Source organism: Acartia tonsa, chromosome 7 (genome assembly GCF_053477335.1).
Source record: "Acartia tonsa isolate MP-2025a chromosome 7, ASM5347733v1, whole genome shotgun sequence".
Classification (NCBI taxonomy): domain Eukaryota; kingdom Metazoa; phylum Arthropoda; class Copepoda; order Calanoida; family Acartiidae; genus Acartia; species Acartia tonsa.
Window position 1 is genome coordinate 4,901,009 of NC_137266.1, and position 12,905 is coordinate 4,913,913.

Genomic DNA, 12,905 nt, shown 5'->3' on the forward strand with positions numbered 1-12,905 from the left:
CTACTACCGATGATAATTTTTTTTTATTAGTGTAACTACTTTTGGAATTTGTATTTCTTTATAATTAATTAAATTATATAATAATTAAAATATTAAATAAAATAAAAATAGATTTTAAACTTGTTTTCTTTGGAAACGGGAAATATCTATTTCTAAAACATCCTCAGAAACTTATATTTAGATAAAAATCAAATCAATTTTACACAGAAATTTATTTTTAGTTTGATAAAAATGAAATACCTACTTAATTTTCTCTTTAAAAAAAGTGTTTTTCTTCAAGGAGGTGGGGGGGGGGGGGGAGGCAATGGGATATAAATCGTTTTGTATTATTGATTTCAATTTTAAATTGAATAGTCTTATATGACTAGGTTGGCTTAATAACTATAAAATCTATACGCTGTTATGTCTGTCTATCCCGTAAGATCAATTTAATTGAGAGTGTCATTCATTACAGTGACTTGATCTGGGACACTTGCCATAATTAAAATCTGTGAGGTTGAGGTAATAACGAGGAGCTCTCATGAGACAGCGTGTCAAGTCATACTTGAACGTGGAGCTTAAGCTGGCCTTGGTGGCTATACAAAAGTGTCTTAATATCTCCAGGAGTCTTAGGTCCAAACTCTAAGAAACTATGGCTAATCAAAAAAATAAATTTAATTTGTCTCATCTCTGCCATATTTAATCCTATCTTAATCACAAAAAATTCTGGTTTGTATGTCTAAATAGAAAGGCATAAATATCTTATTCTATTTGATTTTATCATAACTACCTAATCTTTTTATTTTATTTTTAGGAGATTAAAATTCCACTTGATGCCTTTAGTGGCCTCAATTTGAAAAATGAGCTGGCTTCCTTTTCCAAATTCCGCAGAGGAGAAGTGAATTTGTTTTCTGAAAAGGCAGAAGCTCTACAGTCTCTGCTTTTTCATGACAAGAATGAGGTTAGTTGAAAAGTGAAGCCATTTTGGGATTGACTTTTAGGGAATGAAAAACCGTACTAATAGCCATAAGTGCAAGGCCCCCAACTCATCATAAGTTGGTTGAGCTCTCTGGTCGAAATTTCATTCCTTACTCGTCTTGGGGTAATGGCGCAATGGGTAGGGTGTCAGCCTGGTAATCTATGGGTTCCCGGTTTAAGCCCCACCATGTGCAAAATTAACTTTGATGAATTAAGCTATACTGATGTGTCTTAAAAGGGCGAAACACTGTCTATCTATCTATGCATTGGATATAATATAAAGTAGTAATGTTTTTTTCTAAAGCTTAAAATTTCTAACTAACTAATGAACTGATTGAGTTCTCCCTTTTAGGAAAGCTTCACATATATCCCGGGCAGGTTTTTAGCTTCCATATTTTTACATTAAAGCCTTAAGATGGTTTTAGTCTATTTTTCTTCCCCCTTTAAATATAGAGCCCCTAGATGTTAGGGGCGCCTTCGCTATTGATTAGATAAAGAAATATTGTTGATGTTTTTAAGTTCACAAAGTTTTTATTCATTGGATATCAATATAATTTCCAATCCAAAGACCCCCCCCCCCTCCTTGGATTGTTGCACTAATAGCTCTCATACACCATGCTTATTTGCATGTCCTTAAAGATCTCGCTAACAACGTAACTGCTTGAGTTGTCCATTATAGATAAGCTTTACATAGTTTTAGAATAGGTGAAGGCAATTTTTTTCTAAATTAAAGTCTTAGAATAGTTTTGGGCTATTTTTCCGCTTTTTTATATCCCCCTTTGAAAACAGATACCTAGATGCTAAGGGTGCAGGCTTTTTTTATTTACTAGTTTAAAAGATATATTTAAAAAGATGGTGGTAGGTTGTGCTAAAATTCCGTAAAAGTGAGTTTTAAGGCTTAAAAACAGTAGTAGAACGATAATATTCACTAAATATAAATATAAAAAATTTTGTCAATGGTTCAATTCAATAAAGAATACAAATATTTAGTGAATATTATCGATCTACTACTGTTTTCAAGCCTTAAAATTCACACTGTTACGGAATTTTAGCACAACCTACCTCCCCCTTTTAGGTATCATCAAACCAAGCTGAACAGAAGAGAGAGAAACAAAAAGAATGATGAAAAAATGATTTTAGTAAACTATAGTACCTAATATTATTTCATATCATGTATAGCAGAAATACAATTCTAGGACTATAAAAGATAAATTGTCTTTCCACCGAACTTTGCATCACAACTTAAACCTTTGGCTGTGTAGAAATAGAAAATAAGTGATAATTCTTCCAACAAAAAATGTCTACATGTGATGAAAAAATAAAAAAATAATATTGTACACTTATGTTTATGTTGATATAATACAAAACTGTTCATATTATATTAGAAATAGAAATTGCCTATGTGCCCCCCCCCCCCCCCCCCAATCGAAGAAAAAGAATAAAAAAGCTTGAAGGCCCTTGGGTGATGTAATACTTTAAAGGGGGGGAGCGAAAGTGACACTTTTTGAAACCAAAACTAAAAGTCAAAGGAACTCAACTAAAAAAAGAGTTACAGGTCTGACATTTTGCATGGCAGTTGCTTTATAGGGGTACAATATGGAACTGTGAAGAAACGGCGGCGCAACCGCCGAAAACCGCCGAGAAAAGGCAACAAAAATTACGGCGGGAAACGGCGGTTTTCGACGGTTGCGTCGCCGTTTCTTCACAGTTCCATATTGTACCCCTATAAAGCAACTGCCATGCAAAATCTCAGACCTGTAACCCTTTTTTTAGTTGAGTTCCTTTGTTGACTCTTAGTTTTGGTTTCAAAAAGTGTCACTTTCGCCCCCCCCCTTTCTACCTTAAACACAAAGATATACTTTTGAATGGTACCTAGGTTCTTTGTGTCAGTTCCAGATTTTTAGGATTAAGATATTTATCTTTACGAGGTTTAATTAAATTAAATTTATGTTCATGCTATTTACAATTTTAAAATTTGCTTCAAGATAAAAAGTTTCTCCCTCCCCTAAAATTAATGTTGAAATTGTTTATTTAAATTTTACCTTGTTAAACCTGTTTCTAACAGACATATGTCTACTAGAAATCTATTCAATAGATCTTAGACGATGGAAATTTGAAACTGTCGGGTCAATATTTCTTTAATATTCCCCCTAGTTTCTAACTGTCCAAAGACGTTTATAACAATTAGGGAAAGGGTTGAATTTGGACAGGAAACCTAAATATTAAAATCTTTTCTAAATTTATACGATCCTGAAAGTTAATATTTACTGATATTTTCCAATAAATTTTTTCGTTTCGTCAAAATTTGGAAAAATAGCCAATATGGCTGTCTAGAAAAAACACGAAACCTCTACACCTAATATTTTCTCAGTGTTTTTTTTACTTTTTATACAATTTTTTTAAAAAATTAAATATTGATGAGTTTTTTATTTTTATAGAATGAATTATAAAAAAAATAATATTGGTTGATTGGTTTTTGCGATATCAGAACTCAGAACCATATCAGTTTTACTTTTAAACAATTCAATAAATATGAAAACTTTAAAAATTAAATATTGATGAGTTTTTTTTATTTTTTTAGAATGAATTATAAAAAAATAATATTGGTTGATTGGTTTTTGCGATATCAGAACCATATCAGTTTTACTTGTAAACAATTCAATAAATATGAAAACTTAGATATAAAATTTGTATAATAGATAAGACTTTTAAATAATTTATTCTCCCCTTTCTTTATTCCAAAAATCTCGATTTTTCTTTCATTGTCATATCCTAGTATTTATTATGTGTATTTGTATTGTCGTGTGAGTATGTGAGAGGGTTGTAAAGGATAGATAAATTACCACCCCCCCCCCCCCCCTCTCCCTCTCATAGCTGTTAAGACTTAAGATTTTTTGTTTCAGGCTTTCAGCGTATCTACTCTATAATAATCCACCTTCCAAAGATCCAACACCCTACATTATCCAACCCTCCACCCTGCTTACTGTCTTCTACATTTCAACTCAACCATATATCAAACTTGCTAATATCATAAAGTGAAAGAAAAGTTAAAAAATAAACCACCAATAACCATTAAATAATGTATTAATCATTCTAACTCAAGTAATATGTACTAATTTATTATTTAACCTAACATACTAACAAAACAATAATCATAACTTTTTTTACTTTAATGAAATAAATAATCTAAATAAATAAATAAACTATGTTGACTTAAATAAAATGAAAATAAATATTTTTATTTTATTTGGATTGGAGTTAGTTTTGTAAATTGTAACGATTTGTCCTTGTTCTCTAAGGTCTCATATTTCCTGTATCATGAGTTGACCCTTAGCTTTATGCGGTCATAAATGTTCCCCCCCCCCCCCAAAAAAAAAACGCTTTTATCAATATACCTTGTATATTGGGGAATATTAACAAGGATTAAAACATCCATAAAAACTAGTACTGAAACTTTATGACAAACGGATACAGGAAGCAAATGCCTACATTACCAGAAATGAAAAAAGCTATCCGCTTTCTTACGGAGATTGACCAGCCCTAATTATAAAAAAGCTATTGCTCTGTAAGATTAAAACGATTTCTGAAACTGTATAACAAACGGATAATAACACAAACACTTAAATAGTTCAGAATAGTCGACAAATAGTCGACGGACAAACTGACCCTAATTATAGAAAATTATTGTTCTGTATGAACTTGAAGATCTCATATTTCTCATGTGAGTTCAGTTAAGTTGACCCTTCCAGTTTCCCTTCCTTAATCAGGTGACATAAATTTTTCCTCCCCGCCCCCCCCCCAAAAAATAAATATTGTACAGCGATTAAGGCGCGAAGATATGTTAATTTTATTTACCATAAAAACGAGTACTTTTATTATCAAACTGACATTATTCTTTTATTTTAGTAATTATGGGAAAATTGAAACAAATTTAAAATGCACGGAAAAATGTCTATAAAAATTTTAAAAAACTTAATTATGAAATAGCTTCGCTCCAAAAAAAATAAAATACTGAAGGGAAACAAACTAATCTCAAATCTTAAATATATATGAACATAGCTTTGTAAGTATGTCTGTCCAGGCGATAAATTTAATTCAAAAAATAGATATTTATCAAATTATCACATCGTATTATAAGCGTATGACCGGAAAGTAAAAACGATTTCTTTCAACTGAAGTCCAAAAAAACCGTATATAGTTATTCCGAATTTTACGATTTGTATTTAATAAAAGATAGACAGACAAAAAGAAAGAACTAAAATTATTAAAGTGATTATCTAAATTTGGTTACTATCATCATATCTTTGTAGTTTGTATAATTGATCAAAAAGCCTTCATAAAACTCCTAGGAAAGTTTTTTATCCGTGGAGATTAACAGACATCCTATTATTTTATTCTTTGGTTTTCAATGATAACTATGATATATAGACAGAACAGAAATGTACAATCGTTTGATTATTAAAACCAGTTTTTTTAGCCCCGAGGAGCCGTTTAACTATGAAAGAAATAGCTATCTGTCTTAAAGAACGAACGAATTAAAAAGTAAAAACTTTGTATATTTGTTTTATTCAAAAAGAGTAGGTTTTATTGCAATTAGAGTCTTCCAACTAATTCACTTACAATTTTGCTTCATATCCGTGTCATGTTATTTAGTTGACCCTTTTTAAAAAAATTTAAATTTCCCTTCCTTGCGAAAGAATGTTTTTAAAACTTAAAACATATGAAATGATATTATCACAGATATTATCATCAATCTATAATATAATTGGCCAAAAAGCCTTCATAAAGTGTTATAAAGCATATAGAGAAGTTATCTATATTCCAACTTTCAATATGTAACTTTGAAGCAATTTTGTTTGTTTTCTACATTACCGAATACTTTGTGAAATCAATTCGTCTTAAATGTAACTTTTCTTAAAAATAGGTTTCTAAAACTTGAAATATAATTTTTAACTTTTCTCACCAATGAATGATGAAAGTATAAATTTAAGAACAATTTGAAATATTTACCCTCTAACGGCTAATTTATTTACTATAATTTCATCGTATTAAATCCAAATTTAATCTTGTTTCTCCCCCCCCCCCACCCCAATTATTACCATACCATTACCAGGTTGGTTACGATATTATATATTTGTTTTTTATCCGTGGACCGTGTGACATGAAAGATTAAGCATCAAATCCTCCCCCCCTCCTCAAAGGGGAAATTAGCATAATTCTTACATGTCTACCTAATAATTATAAAACATACATAAGTAGCGAAGCTCTAAAATTATGAATAATAAATAGACCATTTGGAACAATGTATGGTTGTCTTTTGAAGCATTAAGCTAATAGAAAAACGTTAAAACTTAAACAATTGAATTTACAATTACATAATCCTAAATTTGCCTAAACTTAAAATTGTTTATTAATTATTTCTTATCAGTTCAGCATTTTGATTTTTGATTATTATTTATTATTGTCAACTGTCCTATCCCCTCCTAATATTTATGTTTTTCCCCCTTTTTTTTGGGGGGGGGGGGGAGCTAAACAGATATCCTATTACCTCCTAATATTTATTACATACAACACCAACCCCAATTTTAGGGGGTTACATGGGGGGGGGGGGGGGGGGCGCGCATTACCACTCCGCCCATATTCATAATGAGCGGTGAAAATGGACAATTCAAAACATATGGAAAATAGGAATTAGCGAAGCTTTTCTATAATTTGTGTTGGTTATAAACGTCAGTTAGTATTACTATTTTATATAATTTATAGACAGAATACTTACTTTATAATTATACTTATGCATTTATGTTAATGTTCCCCCCCCCCCCCCCCAAGAAACAAAACAAAACAAAACATATGGAAAATTCAAAATACTAGGAATTAGCGAAGCTTTTCTATAATTAGTGTTGGTTATAGACGTCAGTATGTTAGTATTTATATAATTTATACTTATAGACAGAATACTTACTTATAATTTTGATTATACTAATGCATTTATGTTAATGTTTTGCTTTAATGGATATTGTCATCCTTGTTAAAAATATTTCACACATCCGATCCCATTGAAGATATCTAGAATATTATAAATCTTAATAATTTCTTGGAAACCAACAACAAAGAAAAATTTGTAGGGGGTAATTAATGATTCCTTGAAATTTCATTTGCTTACAGACCTTTGAAGTGACAACATTTGAACATTTGTTTTATTTTTGCTATCGTTATTATGGCGGAACAAGGACAGAGAGTCACAGTTGGGCGCAGGCGCAAGCCGGTAGCGATGGATGACTTGGTTCCTTACTTCCCCCGTACACTTACCTGTACAGATCCAGAACCAAGTTTATACCCCGACCTGATGCCTGGATGGTACGCCCATTATCAGGTCCTTCACAGATCTTTTAAAGATATATCTAACCTGCTTTACAGGTCGGGGTTTCAGAGTGTTCGGAATATGCAGGCGATCAGACTATTTAGTGAAGGAATTGGTATATACCAATTCCTTCACCAAGCCCTTCCATCTTCTCAGCGTACACGCGAACAAAACCAACTTGTTCTGCAGCAAATGGAAGCAAAATGCAACGGTTACCGTGACGACGTTATCCAGGCGTTAGCTGTCTATGACCGTGCGATAGGATTAGATGGCACAGTAGATCTATCAGATGAAGACGAATATCCCGATATCTCCGGCGATGTAAATCCATCTTCCGATGATGGAGATATTGACGCCATCCTGGAAGTTCTGGAACACGAAGGTGGCGCGAGCGAAGGTGAAGGTGATGACTCTGATGAGTCAGTGATCATTATCGATTGAGTTGAGAATGAGATCGCATTCCTGTGAATATTTAGTTAGATTCCACATAAATAACATAACTTGACATATATATGCTATAATAATAAAACTATGAAAAATAATTTTCTTATTTTTATTTAATTTAATTTGTAATTGCGATGCTGCTCTATAATTTGAATTATAATTGAAGAAGTAAGCTCTGTTTGTCTGTAGCTAAGGATCTCGCTAACCACTGAACCTATATGGTTCTCCTTTACAGTACAGCTTCGTATAGGTCCTTAGATGGTTTTATTTGTGTACTTATTTTAACTTTGAATTGAAGACATAAATTTAAAATTATCAATAGCTATAGTATTAACTTTAACAAACAAAAACATTTAAAGTGCCACTAGAGGCCTCTAGGGGCGTAGCCGCTAGTAAACTTATAAAGAAGTAAGCTCTGTTTGTCTGTAGCTAAGGATCTCGCTAACCACTGAACCTATATGGTTCTCCTTTACAGTACAGCTTCGTATAGGTCCTTAGATGGTTTTATTTGTGTACTTATTTTAACTTTGAATTGAAGACATAAATTTAAAATTATCAATAGCTATAGTATTAACTTTAACAAACAAAAACATTTAAAGTGCCACTAGAGGCCTCTAGGGGCGTAGCCGCTAGTAAACTTATAAAGAAGTAAGCTCTGTTTGTCTGTAGCTAAGGATCTCGCTAACCACTGAACCTATATGGTTCTCCTTTACAGTACAGCTTCGTATAGGTCCTTAGATGGTTTTATTTGTGTACTTATTTTAACTTTGAATTGAAGACATAAATTTAAAATTATCAATAGCTATAGTATTAACTTTAACAAACAAAAACATTTAAAGTGCCACTAGAGGCCTCTAGGGGCGTAGCCGCTAGTAAACTTATAAAGAAGTAAGCTCTGTTTGTCTGTAGCTAAGGATCTCGCTAACCACTGAACCTATATGGTTCTCCTTTACAGTACAGCTTCGTATAGGTCCTTAGATGGTTTTAGGCTATTTTTCTGCCCTTTCATATCCCTTCGAATATAGAGCCTCTAAATGCTAGGGGCGCAGCCGTTTGTATCCAAGGAAGAGACTCGAGAGACGTTTGATATAGTTATTTGATATACTTAGGTAGGTAGGTAGGTAGGTTCGAATATAGAGCCTCTAAATGCTAGGGGCGCAGCCGTTTGTATCCAAGGAAGGAAGAGAGACGTTTGATATAGTTATTTGATAAAACTTAGGTAGGTTAGGTAAGCGTTCCACGTATTTAAAATTATCAATAGCATCGAGACTCGAGACTCGAGAGACGTTTGATATAGTTATTTGATATACTTAGGTAGGTAGGTAGGTAGGTTCGAATATAGAGCCTCTAAATGCTAGGGGCGCAGCCGTTTGTATCCAAGGAAGGAAGAGAGACGTTTGATATAGTTATTTGATAAAACTTAGGTAGGTTAGGTAAGCGTTCCACGTATTTAAAATTATCAATAGATAGCTATTTCTTGCATCGTTAACGAATAAAAGCTAACTATCTCGGACGAAAAATCAACATGTTTAAAATGGACGTACGGACATTCTGGTAATGATTATAGAGTTGCTACGCTTTCTAAATCGGACGGACCGACCATAAGAATGAATAAAAAAGTGTATTATTTCGAGTTTCTTATCACATTTATTTTTATCACGAATATGAATATGAAATGAAATGAATGAATTTATGAAATACAAAATGAAAATGAAACAATGAAATTGAAAAACGAAAAAAAAACAGACAGACAGACAGACATATTTACATTTAGAAATATAAAGTAGATTTGCTACTAAAAAATGAAACAATGAAATTGAAAAAAAAATTAAATGAAAATATTAAAACTAAAGAAAAGGGGTAGTTTCACGAAATGCATTTGAACTTAATTTAGTGAACCGCATATTTTATCCTGGTTAAATGGGTAAACTACATTTATATGGCATATATTTGAAATGAATTCAATTTTCTACCACGTAGTTTTTAAAATATCAAGACCTTAAAATTGTCTTTTTTGTGATATATGCAATTTAAAAAGACGATTTTCAAGTCTTGACATTTTAAAAACTATGTGGTAGAAAATTGAAATTTTTTCAAATATATGCCATATAAATGTAGTTTAACCATTTAACCAGGATAAAATATGCGGTTCACTAAATTAAGTTTAAATGCATTTCGTGAAACTACCCCTTTAAAAAATCTGCAAATTTAGTAAATAAAGTATTATAAATATATCAAAAATAGTATATACAAAATTTGAAAATATCCCCCCCACCAATAAAAATAACCGCGGGCGCTCGGCCCCCTAGCCATATAACCTAACCTAGCCTAACCTAATCCAGTCATTTAGTCGGGGGGGGGGGGGGGGGGATAATTGGAATTCTAGTAAATAAAGTAAATATATCAAAAATAGTATATACAAAATACAAAATAGATTTTTACAATTTTTATCCCCCCCCCCCCCCCACCAATAAAAATAACCGCGGGCGCTCGGCCCCCTAGCCATATAACCTAACCTAGCCTAACCTAATCCAGTCATTTAGTCGGGGGGGGGGGGGGGGGGGGGGATAACAACACAAAATAACAATAAATTAACAGTAAATATCAACAATAATCAATAGAATTGAAATTGATTATTGTTGATATTTACTGTGGCGTGCGCACCTATTGTCAAATTGAAAATAGGTTGCACACGTTGAGGTTGACGTTCTTGCTGTGGCGGGGGTGGGGGAGGTGGATTGTTGTCGGGAAGGGGCTCTGGAGGGTCGTCCTGCTGTTGAGGGTGGTCCGGCTCTTGAGGATGGTCCGGTTGTGGTGGTTGATGGGGAACATTGACATTATTGTTGTTCCCCATGTTCCCCATCTGTTGGATAACCTGTTGACCTTAATAAATTAAATCAAAATTAAAATTAAAATCTCTCAGGAGGGTGGTCGATAGATCGATGTACATCCCCAGTGATTTTCCCTTCTGTAGATTACAATTAGTTCCATAAAAGCCAAAAAAAATACATTTTAATTAAAGATCCAGCTTAGATTTTTTGACGCATTTTTTGGAGCTTCTCTTTTATGGATGTTTTCATCCTTGTTTTATAATAATCATGTAAGCAATTCTGTATGATATTTACTATTAATTTAAAATAAATGGTTATTTTTTCCAAACCATAAAATATCTCAACGCAATTAATTAATTAAATTAATTCCAAAAGGTGAATTTATTATTTTAGAGTAAGGTTACTGGACAAACGTATTATATATAATACCTACCTAATTGTCTTGCAGCATTACGGCGTCGTTGTCGTCGAACTCGACGCTGGTCATCAGGCTGGGGTGCAATAGCAGCCACAACCGGATCATCTCGGAGGGGGGCCTCAACAGGAACAGGAAGAGGAACAGCGACACCTTAATAAATTATAAATGTATAGAGTCGAAGCAAAATTTTAAGTAAATTTGTTGGAAAACTGCTTCATACAGGATAATGTTTATGGTCATACTTACATTTCTAGGACTTAATTATAGAGTTGCTTCGCTTATAATATTATTCTTTGTTGTCCAAGGAATCAATATACCAAAAACCAGATCAAACGGATAATTAGATCACATAAAATTTTGTTGTTATAAAAGTAGAAAAATCAACATGTTTAAAAGGGACGTACGGACATTCTGGTAATGCTTATAGAGTTGCTTCGCTTTCTAAATCGTACGTAACTACATCATGCAAAGTTTGAAATCGATAGGACAATTCTAACATGCCTAAATTAACGAATAAAAGCTAACTATCTCGGACGAAAAATCAACATGTTTAAAATGGACGTACGGACATTCTGGTAATGATTATAGAGTTGCTACGCTTTCTAAATCGGACGGACCGACCATAATTATAGAAAAGCTTCGCTTTTAAAAAGGTAAAAAGGAGAACCCGATCGGTTCATCGGTTAGCGAGATCCTTTAGTATAAGGATTATTTATTCATTATATTACACTTTGTGGAATAAGTTATAACTATAAAAACAAGGATGACAACATCCATAAAAGCGAAGCTCTGAAAAGGTAGGACAAACGGACATTAACACTTGTATAATGTCATGTTTATAATTGTTTATGGTTATGGTTATGGATTTACGGACATTCTGGTAATGATTATAGAGTTGCTTCGCTTTCTAAATCGTACGTAACTACATCATAATAAATAAATAACTAAAAATAAATAGAATTCAATATATATTATACCTTGACGTCGTTCAAGTATTCGCTGGCTCCTTCGTTTCGTGCTGCTGGGTACTCTAGATTTCATTATTCGTTGATCGTTCGGATATTTATACTGAAATAATAATTTAATAATTAGTATTTTATTTTTCATAATGCAAATGCAGATATAATTAATTTCAATTTCAATTCAATTTCATCAAAACGTTCACAATATACGTATAAAAACACTGCAAAATCAAATATTAAAAAATAATTAAGTTTATAAGTTTATTTTATGCGTATATAAAAACTAATTACGCATTAAAACAAAGAGAAAGGCGGTCAAAAGGTAGAGAAAGCCATTAAAATAAAGGGGTTGTATGCAAAAATGTAATTTCCTCATTACCTTCCGATAAGCCGCTGAAATTTATTTTGCCTTTTCTCGGCAGTTTTCGGCGGTTGCGCCGCCGTTTCTTCTCCCCTTAGTATCCAAGTAACTTGAAGTTGGCTGGCCCATCTCTCGTTCGTCGCCAACCTACTATTTAACTTTAAATTACAAATTTGTAAAATGTAAATTATCTTTATAAACCAACCTAATGCCGTAAAATCAATCTTCGAATAAACCAACCTAATGCCGTAAAATCAATCTTCGATATTTATTATTTAGAAAATGTTAAGATTTTTAATTTGTTAATACTAATAGTCTAATAGCATGAAAAAATTTTATCTTTACATACCCTTTAAAATAAGTGGCATCCGAGAGGTCAATATCCAAACATATATGGGTGGGGGAAAAGGGTTTTACATGTAAGTAACAGTTAACACCTTTATAGTCCCCCCCCCCCCAAAATAAAGGGAAGGGCAATGGGCTGTTTATTTTACTCTAGTCTCCCCCCCCTCCCCTTTTAAGGAGGGTTGCTATATGAAAAGAAAGGGTTGAACTTGATTTTGAATATAAC

At 32.7% G+C, this 12,905-nt stretch overlaps 2 protein-coding genes across 2 annotated transcripts in view; one reads left to right on the plus strand and one right to left on the minus strand.

Annotated features, from left to right (window-relative positions):
* The window catches only part of LOC145324710 (uncharacterized), a 40,557-nt gene extending 38,195 nt beyond the window's left edge, over positions 1-2,362 (plus strand). The window contains exons 31-32 of the mRNA XM_080167307.1: positions 794-940; positions 2,033-2,362. Coding sequence (XP_080023433.1) covers positions 794-940; positions 2,033-2,080 — 195 coding nt within the window. The 3' untranslated portion in view covers positions 2,081-2,362. The remainder of the gene's footprint in view (positions 1-793; positions 941-2,032) is intronic.
* A 7,969-nt stretch (positions 2,363-10,331) lies between these two features.
* Positions 10,332-12,862, minus strand: LOC145324067 (uncharacterized). The gene is made up of 4 exons (XM_080166693.1): positions 12,353-12,862; positions 11,989-12,079; positions 11,027-11,161; positions 10,332-10,645 (listed from the first exon to the last, which is right to left on the minus strand). The coding sequence occupies exons 2-4, from the start codon at positions 12,050-12,052 to the stop codon at positions 10,377-10,379; spliced, it is 468 nt and encodes a 155-aa protein (XP_080022819.1). The 5' UTR covers positions 12,053-12,079; positions 12,353-12,862; the 3' UTR covers positions 10,332-10,376.
* Between the last annotated feature and the right edge of the window lie 43 nt (positions 12,863-12,905).